Source organism: Mus caroli, chromosome X (genome assembly GCF_900094665.2).
Source record: "Mus caroli chromosome X, CAROLI_EIJ_v1.1, whole genome shotgun sequence".
NCBI lineage: Eukaryota > Metazoa > Chordata > Mammalia > Rodentia > Muridae > Mus > Mus caroli.
In genome coordinates, this window is record NC_034589.1 from 29,538,227 (window position 1) to 29,548,085 (window position 9,859).

At 40.0% G+C, this 9,859-nt stretch overlaps 1 protein-coding gene and 1 long non-coding RNA gene across 2 annotated transcripts; both read left to right on the forward strand.

The window, feature by feature from the left end:
* Window positions 1-2,740: 2,740 nt before the first annotated feature.
* On the forward strand, window positions 2,741-4,362 carry LOC110287102 (cancer/testis antigen 47A-like). Its single transcript, XM_021153780.1, has 2 exons — window positions 2,741-3,377; window positions 4,325-4,362. The coding sequence occupies exons 1-2, from the start codon at window positions 2,741-2,743 to the stop codon at window positions 4,360-4,362; spliced, it is 675 nt and encodes a 224-aa protein (XP_021009439.1).
* Window positions 4,363-4,579: 217 nt separating this feature from the next.
* On the forward strand, window positions 4,580-5,937 carry LOC110286180. The gene is made up of 3 exons (XR_002377122.1): window positions 4,580-4,708; window positions 5,271-5,312; window positions 5,738-5,937. It is a non-coding gene; the product is annotated as an uncharacterized LOC110286180 (long non-coding RNA).
* Window positions 5,938-9,859: the final 3,922 nt, after the last annotated feature.

A 9,859-nucleotide genomic window follows, 5' to 3' on the forward strand; every position in this document is an offset into this window, starting at 1 on the left:
TAGTTTAATTGAAGTTATACTAATTGGGGTGACGATGCTCTCCTCAAAAACCCTAGATTACTTCCAAAAATCTGTGTCATGCATGGGAAATCTCCTTAAGAGTTGTTTATCAGTGCAGTCCAAGAGACCTGTAAAACAATATAGGCTATTGCCATGGTCCTTAATGCCTTTCAGAAAAAGAAGGCAAGGCCCTGTTGTTGAAGATATAACACTTTGAATGCAGGATTTGGAAGAATCAATCTGGATCCAACCTCAAAGCTACCTCCCTGAAGACTAGCTTTCATAGTATCAGAAGGAGCCATGCAAGCTGCCAAAGGCAGAAAGCTATTAATAGTCCTGTTTATCTGTGTAGTCTATGAACTACAACAGTAAGCAGCATGGCAAGATATTTTGAAAAGCACAATGGCAGCATTTATATCCCGATGGTAACCAGCAGCCACTCAGTTAGACTTCAGGCCCATTCAATGGGAAGGAATATATATATATATATATATATATATATATATATATATATATATATATATATATATATATCACTATGTATTAGCCAACTACCCATGGCTGGTGAGGCCATGGAACCTAGAGGAGGACTCTTACTATCATATTCCAAAGCCAGTGGAACTGCATGTAAGTCCTAATACTGGTACCCACAGATAAATGTAGCTTTCATTCCCTCATCAAAAAAAAATTTTTTTTTCCTGTTTTTTAGCAGGTGGATATCATGATAGAAAATCACAACCAGTGAAAATGCAGAGATCACCTGACCATGGATTGCCTACTCCCAATTAATATGTTTACAACACAACCCCTACACGTAAGGCTCAGGGAACAATTCAGAAGGGGAGAAAGGCACAAATATGATAAGACCCACAGAATCAAGATAGTCTCTAAAGAAAATAGAGGACACAAGTGGGATGGGAGTAGGTGTTTATCTGGGAAGAATAAGGAAGGGAGTGTGAGGTGAATACAATCAAGATACGTTGTATGAACTTCCCAAAGAACTAATAAAAATATTATGTGGTTTTTTAAAAATAGAGAAAACCTAATCAGCAGTTTAATTAATTGAACAACAAATCATTTGTGTAGAAATTCAAATAGGCCTTGATTTTAACACACACTTTGAGATCAAGTCAGATTTGCAAAGCTGCTTTTCAATTCTAACTTTAAAGCTATAAAAAATGTAGGTTTGATTAATAATAGAAATAACTGTACATAAATATCAAACTCACAAAAGCTATCAGAAAAAAAAAAAAACTGAAACCATGGAAAAGAATGAAGCGGCAGAGGCTGCTATGTTCCTGAAAGATACAAGCCACTAGTACAAAGATGTTTATGAAGTGAATCTACTATCTTTAAAAAAATAATATTTATTTATTTATTCATTATTACATGTATTGATGTTTTTTTCTGCATGTATGCCTTTGCACCACGCGCATACAGTGTTCATGGAGGCCAGAAGGTGCCATTGGATCCACTGGAACTAGAGTTACAGACAACTGTGAGCCACTTTTTGGGTACTGAAAATTGAATCAAGGTTCTCTGGAAGAGCCATGGCATTCTCTTAACCACTAAGCTACCTCTCCAGCCTCTTAATTTGTAATCTTAATAAAATATTCTAAAGTTTTTTTTAAAAAAGCTATATAAAGCTATTTACAGATCAACAGATAAACATTTACAATCAATTTTGTCGATACAGCACACAAACATTATACCCCATTTAGGCGGTATTGGCCTCCCAAGAATTCAGTTCTCAACCTTAATTCCTTTAAAAATAAATGCACGTATCATATCTTAGTATAGTGTTTGTGGAAATGTTTTCTTTCCTTTCATAAATACATAATAATCTAGGTTTCAGCTTTTTCTAGGACCTGCAGAGCCTAAAATATTTACTCTCTACACTTCCCTGATTTAGGATCCTTCACATTGGACAACCATATTTTAGCTGATAACCATAAAATAAAGAGGGTAGTATCAGGGGTGGAGAGAGCTCAGTAGCTAAGAACACTTGCTGCTCTACCAGAGTTCTGTTCCCAGCACTGACGTCAGCCTGTTTAGAAATGCCGTTAATGCTGGTTCTAGGGGAATCTAATGCCCTCTTCGGTTCCAGCACTCACTTGGCTTATACTAGCACAGACACCTTTAAAAGAAGAGGGGAGAGGTGCGATAGGGTTGACTTTGACCTAAACAGAGCCCAGATTTCTAAGACCACAAACGAACAAAGAAAAAAAAAAGTATTTCTTATCAGCCTCTCCATCCAAGGTTTTCAATCATTTATTGGATGATGGCCATGTCAATCTTTACTTATCAACAAATCAGTTTAAAGCTGGCTATGAAATCACAAAACCGTTTATGTAGCCTTCATAAGTCCCGCCCCCACCACCTACGACACAAGTATTTCCTGTCTAGTCCCCGGATGTTAGCCTCCGCGTTGGCCTCCGCTTGGGCGGCCTCTTCAGCTGTCACATCCCTGCTACTTCCATGGGACTACCTCAGGTACCATCTTAGACTTTTTTTCCTTCACCTGCTTTCTCTTCCAAAGCCCTGTCTCCTCTAAGTACGCCCTCCCCAACTTGTTTTTAGGAGCCGGCAGCTTCTTAATCACAATCTTTACCGGAGTCCTCGTTGCTGTCATCTTTTCCTCCGTTGTCATCTGGTGTCGCCCTGGCCATTGCAGTCTGAGTAGACATTATCTTCATTATCCCAGGTCAGTCAAGGCCTTGTTGAGGTACCTACTAGTGTCATGTCTACCACAAGGGATCAAGATCCAGCCATAGAGAGCCGAGACAACCCACTAACTCTTGAGGGAGAGTGGGTACAGGAAGCTTTAGAGAGTAGTGCAGTAGACCTAGATGGGTCCTCTGCCACACCTGAATCTGAAGAAGTAGTGGTCGATTGTCCTAGAGAGGTGGAGGAAGTTGGGGCCGGAATCCCAGAGGAAGAGGGTGACAGGGGAGACAGTGTGGATGTTGAGGAAGACTCGGAGATTGAAGCTGTTGCTGAGGAGGAGGAAGAAGGTGAGGAGGAGGAAGAAGGTGTTCAAGCAGGTCAAAATGTTGTGGTGGATGCCCATCATTTCCCAATGGCTGGCTTCCGATTTATGTTTCTGGATTTGGTCCATGCCATTCTCAATCGTGTCTATTACAACGACCACATCCTGGCTAGAGACCCTCGAAATGAGATGGACTCACCTAACACTTCCGAATCTGACAACTCAAATGAGCGCCAAACACCACCCGAGCCTATCCCATCAACAGTGAGGGCCGCAGAGTATGTGCATCAGGGCCCAGACCTTCCTGAGGTTATCGCCACATTTCCAGAGCTGGAGGAGCCTGCTGCCTTCGAGGAAGCAGCAGATCATTACCTGCAGGAGACAACAGGTGGGGCAGCAGGGCAGGCAATAGAAGAGATGGCAGAAGCAGCAGTAGCAGCAGCAGTAGCAGCAGCAGCAGCAGCAGAGGTGGCAGAGGCAGCAGAGGCGGCAGAGGCGGCAGAGGCGGCAGAGGCGGCAGAGGCGGCAGAAGAAGAGACAGCAAAGGAAATCATAGAGCAAGCCATGGCCTCAGAGGGTAAGGAAACAAGGCCTATGTCCTATTTGAGCCAAACGGTACTGGGCAGGGATGGGGAGGCAGGAAATAAGAGCAAAAACTGTCACTGTGAGGGAGGGAGGTTGCAACTCTGGCTGAGGCTGCTTCTTCAGTAGGCCTAAACAATTGACTCTGCTCAGTGCTGGCCTCTGGTGGGGAAAGTTGGGTGGGTAGTGCACTGAAGGTCAAAGGTAGCTGGTTAAAAATCTGGTTTTTTGTTGTCATTGTTTTTGCATTGGTTCATTTGTTTTAGCCTGGGTTGGCCTGGAACTCTCCATAAAGTACAAATTGACCTTCACTCACAATTCCCTGCCTCTGCTGGCTACTGAGTGCTGGAATCATAGGCCTATGTCACCAGACCAGTTCTATGACATCTTTTACAGGTGTTTGTTTTGTGGCAGTCTTACATAGGCTAGGTTGGCCTTGAGCTCACTCTGTAGCCAAGGTGCCCAAAACAGAGCTTGGGAGCTAATAGAAGGGAAGGCTAGCAACAAAAGAACAAGAAAATGGGATTCCTCATTTTGAGTTTATGGTTTTTAAAAGTATAAAAGTTCTCTGAAAGTCGATTCCCTGCATTAAGGAAGTAAAAGAGTACTTTGGGAGCACTTGCTGGGAAGGGAAGTGTTCTTATTCATGACTTGGGAAAATTCATTATGGAATTTATATTTGAGGCAAACAAGTATCTTCCTACCCATGTTCCACCTGAGGTGTAATGGATGCTTCTGATGTCTTCTTCAAAGGAGAAGAAATGAACATCACTGCATGGAATATTTGCTAGGAAAGGGGACAATGTCACTAGAGAAATGGGCAGGTGGCAGAAGTGTAAGGGTCAGGGAAGCATAGCATGAACACTAAGAAGGTACTATTTTTCTAGTTACTCGTGTCTCCCTGTTTCTCACAAAAGTAGATGTGTATGGTACTATTGATTGGGAAATAAGCAAATTTTTTCCTCTGTGATTTGTAATGATCTTTACTAAATAAATAGGTGAAAACTGTTGTGCTAGACAGTATGAAGAAGACAAGACGATTGATGAGGAGGAAGAAAAAGGAGAAGAAAAGAAAAACGAAGAAGCACTTGATGAAATGGACCCAGATGCAGCAAACTACTCCACCAACAAATTCAGGTTTCTGTGTATAGCTTTGAGTATCAATCGCCATTCCTATAGCTATTTATAACCTTTTTCTTTTTAAATTCTAATTAATTGAGGAAAGCTTTATTTTTGAATTCAAAAAAATTCAATTTAACTTTCTTAGGATATGACTAAATAGTCATGTACCTACTCATCTAAAATATGGTGTGATTTTTGTGGCTGTCCCTCACTTATTCTGACTTTATACCTGCATCAGATCTAGATGAATATCTGTTTAGAGAAAAATTGTCTGAAGTAACAGTGGTAATGGCTGGGCCAGGCACTAATTGAATCCCCAGTGCTTGACCACAGTTATGCAGTCATCTATACTGCAACATAGGAAATAACACCTTTAACATCAGTACAGACAAATGGTAAAAATGTTACACACTTCAAGTAAGATCATTTCTAAATATTCATTTAGCTGTGATATTTTATATTTTAAACCAGTCAAAAAAAATTGAGTCCTATTATGATCATTTAGTACCAAATTGATAATTAAAATGTAAGGAATATCTCTTTAAATGATTAATTTTTCTCCTCTTTTTTTTCACAGCTGAGTGCTCCATAAAATATGTGGAAGCAAAGGTCCGGGAAGGTAAGGAAGCATCATTTGTGGAGCTAGCACTGGCTTTTATAGCTCAAGGACTTTCTTTACATGCCAACAGAGCCTTTCAAGCAGAATATACAAGACTGAGGTCTTTGATCACTGGGTTGGTGGAGTGTGGAGTGAACATGTGCAGGACTCTGAGTTCAAATCTCAGGAGCTGACCACATGCTTGTGTGTGTGTGTGTGTGTGTGTGTGAAGGACAGACTCATAGCCAAAAAGTTGGTGTAATCACATGATCAGTCACACAAGCACCCTGATAGCCATGGGTTTGATTCATAAGAGGAAAGCATGTGGTTCTTTTGTGATTGTTGAGATATAGCACAAACACAGCAGGCATGCACAAGTACTGAAATCATTTTCTTGAATGTAGGAGGCAGATTAATCATGTATGGTTTTCCATTTTCTCTCATAGTTAAGAAGAAGGAAGGTTTACTGAAGTTCACCCAATTTACGCTTTCCACTTCTTAGAAGCCGGACAAAGTTTCAACAGTGACCTCATCCTAAAGTTCATTAGCTAATAGCGAAATTCCTCCTCCTCAATTTAACATGGTTCCTTCAAGTTCCAAATGAAACAATGTCATTTGATAAAATAAAACATAGGCATGATTTGTTGACAACACTGTAATTCTATTTTACTGCTTTCATGTTCATTTGACAGGGATAACTTTGCAGTATTTCATACTTATTTTAAGTCTTTTATTGCAGCACAATAATTAAAATAACAAGCTTAAAACAATTTTATAGACAGTAAGATGAAGTTTAAGGCATTAGTTAAAACTCCATCATACTATCCAGTTATGCATGCATTTTCTCTTACCTGTTACAGATATATTTGACAATATTTGATAAAGCAAAGAACATTGTATAGCAATATTGGTAGTTTTTATTTAGATAAATGCTCTTAACTCATTTCTACTTTTTACTTCTTTGGTCACATTACTTTCACTGTAAGGCAAACTTATTTAAGTTTTTATTGTAATTCAAATGAAATTAAATGTCAATTTTACAACAATTTTTATATGAGATGGCAAGGCTTTAATGTTTTGTACTCTCCTACATGAGTACTCTTGTGTACCTATTAAATATTTTAAATACAGCTAGTCTGATTTGACATATGCTGTGTGAAAAACAATGTACAATATCTTATTGACTACATGCCCAAATGACAACCTATAGGGCTAATTTTTTAATATCATTTTATTATATTTTTCAATATAAGCTTTTTAGTTATTTAAGGATTTCAAGGGGCTTTTCAAAAGATTGTTTTACATTTTTATTTATGTGTGAGTATATCAGTGTGTTGATGGGTGTCCATACAGACCAGAAGGAGGTGCTGGATCCTTTGGAGCTAGAGTTACAAGAGCTGTACTAGTTGGGAAAAGAACCCCAGTCCTCGGAAGAGTAGCAAAGGCGCTTAAGTGCTGAGTTAACGCTGAAATGCCTTTTGATTGTTTCCTTTATCAGAATGTCTTCTTTATATTTTCTCATTAGTTAGATTTAAGCTACTCGGGTTTTTTTCTTTTTTTTAATTAGATATTTTCTTCATTTACATTTCAAATGCTATCCCCAAAGCCCCCTATACCCTCCCCCCTGGCCCTGCGCCCCTACCCACCCACTCCCGATTCCTGGCCCTGGCATTCCCCTACACTGGGGCATATAATCTTCGCTAGACCAAGGGCTTCTCCTCCCATTGATGGCCGACTAGGCCATCCTCTGCTACATATGCAGCTCGAGACACAAGCTCTGATCCTTGGTATCATCTGCTTTGTGGCATCCTTTTTTTTTTAAATATTTTTATTACATATTTTCCTCAATTACATTTCCAATACTATCCCAAAAGTCCCCCATAGCGCCCCCCCACTTCCCTACCCACCCATTCCCATTCTTTTGGCCCTGGCATTCCCCTATGCTTTGTGGCATCCTTTTCTCTTCTGCCCCAACTTGTGGAATAAAGTCTGGGTTTTTGGTTCCTGAGATTATACACCTGTCTTCCCGTGGGGATTCTCAGGTGGTACTAAATAGAATGCTAACCTATAGATTATCTCCTCTACAGCACCTACTCTGCCCAGCCCCCTCCACTACCTTAGTCTTCTCTTCCTAACTCAGCCCTTACTCTTTTGCCCCTTCTGTTCTATCAGGCCCCTATTCCCCTTTAGCTCTCTTCATTACTGCAGCTCCATCTCTTACCTTAGCCTCTCAACACTTTTTCCCCTTTGGGCCTCTCTTCCCCTCAGCCCCTACGTCTCACCCCACCCCTTGCCTTATTTCAAGGAACTCTACAAAGACAATGGAAGTAATGAAAACAATCAGACAAAAGAAAAAGGGGACCTCTTTTTAAAAACTATTAACAAATTGTTATTACTCAAACTTAGTAGCTGTGTTCTACCTGGGCCAATATCTGTTAGTAACCAGAGCAGCTTGAGCCAGGCACTGGTTGGCTCCAGTTATACAGTTAGTCTCCTGTAGTGACTAGAAGAAGATGATGCCTAAATATTAATTGATCAATTTTATATTTTTGTCATTGCCTTAAAACTACCACTAAATTGGTAATTAAGTTTTACTTTTTGTCTTGTTTATAAGTCTACTTCAGGAACCAGGAAGTGTTTTGTACTCTTTTTTATTCAGTTTTTGTTAACATATCTGTGTTTTGTGACAGGGTCTTGCTATTCAGGCCAGAATGGCCTGAAACTCACTGTATAGACCATGTTGATATCAAATTTACAAAAGCACTCCCATCTTAGACACTGAAGTACTGGAATTACAAGTGCAAATATCCATGACCGGCTTCCTTTTTAAAATTTTATTATTCCTGCCCTCATATTTTCAGTTGTGTAATTCCTAATACATTGTTTCTTTCCCATCTTCCTCCCAGAATACCCTCTCTACATTCCTTCCTTGCCTTCATGTCTTCCTCCTATTTGTTGTTGTTGTTATAATCAAAATCTTTAAGATTGGGAGGTTTATGTAAATATCTAATAAAAAAATAAAGAAAAAAAAGCAATCACCTAGTGTTAGGAAAGGAGGGAAGGATGTTGGTGTCACATCGCTGAAACCACAGATGGATAAGCACTGTGACATAGTAATATGCAAGCTACAAAAGGAAAACATGTCCTCCTTTGGTTAATTCAGTCCACAGATGTAGAGGATCTTTGGAGCTGCCTAGTTCTGTTTAGAGAGTCATTGAGGCTGCTTGACGTTTAGTTACTCCATTTTCTTTCAACTGATTCTGGAGTCAGGAGAGACCAAAGTAAGAAGGAATAGGAAGAAATGCTGCTTTCTCTTGATGGGTGGAGGGATTTTCAGTTTTCAGAAGGCCTCAGAACTTTTAACACTGATATCGTTTTGCTTTTCATCACTCAAAAGTGGCGTTCCATGGCATATGTCATTTCTCCTTCCTGTTGGATATACATCTCACAGTGTTTGGTAATGTTAAAAATAAATTTTTAAAAAAAGAGAGAAATACTGTCAGGTTTCATTTACATAATCTTGATTAAAATCTGTGGTTTCCTTCTGGGCATTTTTAATTTCATTGAAAAGTGAACTTGTTTTAAATTACTTTATGTAGCCCAAAGAAATTAAAATGTCATGCTTAAAACAATTTTTTTTGTGTAAAGAGGCAGATGGAGGCAAGCCTACACTAATCGCTGAGGAGCTACTTGGATATTAGATGTACTCTTTGGAGTGTAATTTTCAAATGAGCAGTTAAAGTTAGCATACAAAATGATATGTTTTGTTTTTTCATTAGTTATTTTCTTTATTTACATTTAAATGTTATCCCCTTTCCTAGTTTCCTCTCTGAAAACCCCCTATCACCACCCCCCTTCCCCTGCTCCCCTACCCACCCACTCCTGGCTTCCTGGCCCTGGCATTCCCCTACACTGGGGCATATAATCTTCGCTAGACCAAGGGCCTCTCCTCCCATTGGTGGCTGACTAGGCCATCCTCTGCTACATATGCAGCTAGAGACACAAGCTCTGGGGGGTACTGGTTAGTTCATATTGTTGTTCTTCCTATAGGGTTGCAGAACCCTTTAGCTCCTTGGGTACTTTCTCTAGCTCCTCCATTGGGAGCCCTGTGTTCCATCCAATTAATTACTGTGAGCATCCACTTCTGTATTTGTCAGGCACTGGCATAGCCTCACAAGAGAGCTATGTCAGGGTCCTGTCAGCAAAATCTTGCTGGCATCTGCAATAGTGTCTGGGTTTGGTGGTTGTTTATGGGATAGATCCCTGGGTGGGGTGTCTCTGGATGGTCCTTCCTTCTGTCTCAGCTCCAAACTTTGTCTCTGTAACTCCTTCCATGGGTATTTTGTTTCCCCCTTCTAAGAAGGAACAAAGTATCCACACTTCCATCTTCCTTCTTCTTGATTTTCATGTTTTGCAAATTGTATCTGGGTATTCTGAGCTTCTGGGCTAATATCCACTTATCAGTGCGTACATATGAGTTCTTTTGTGATTGGGTTACCTCACTCAGGATGATGCCCTCCAGGTCCATCCATTTGCCTAGGAATTTCATAAATTCATTCTTTTTAATA

What these genes read in the sequence shown, in the direction of transcription:
- LOC110287102 (XM_021153780.1), top strand. Translation starts at nt 2,741, where the DNA reads ATGTCTACCACAAGGGATCAAGATCCAGCCATAGAGAGCCGAGACAAC. An exon ending in TTACCTGCAGGAGACAACAG is followed by an intron (nt 3,378 to 4,324) that starts GTGGGGCAGCAG and finishes TCTTCTTCAAAG; the next exon opens with GAGAAGAAATGAACATCACT.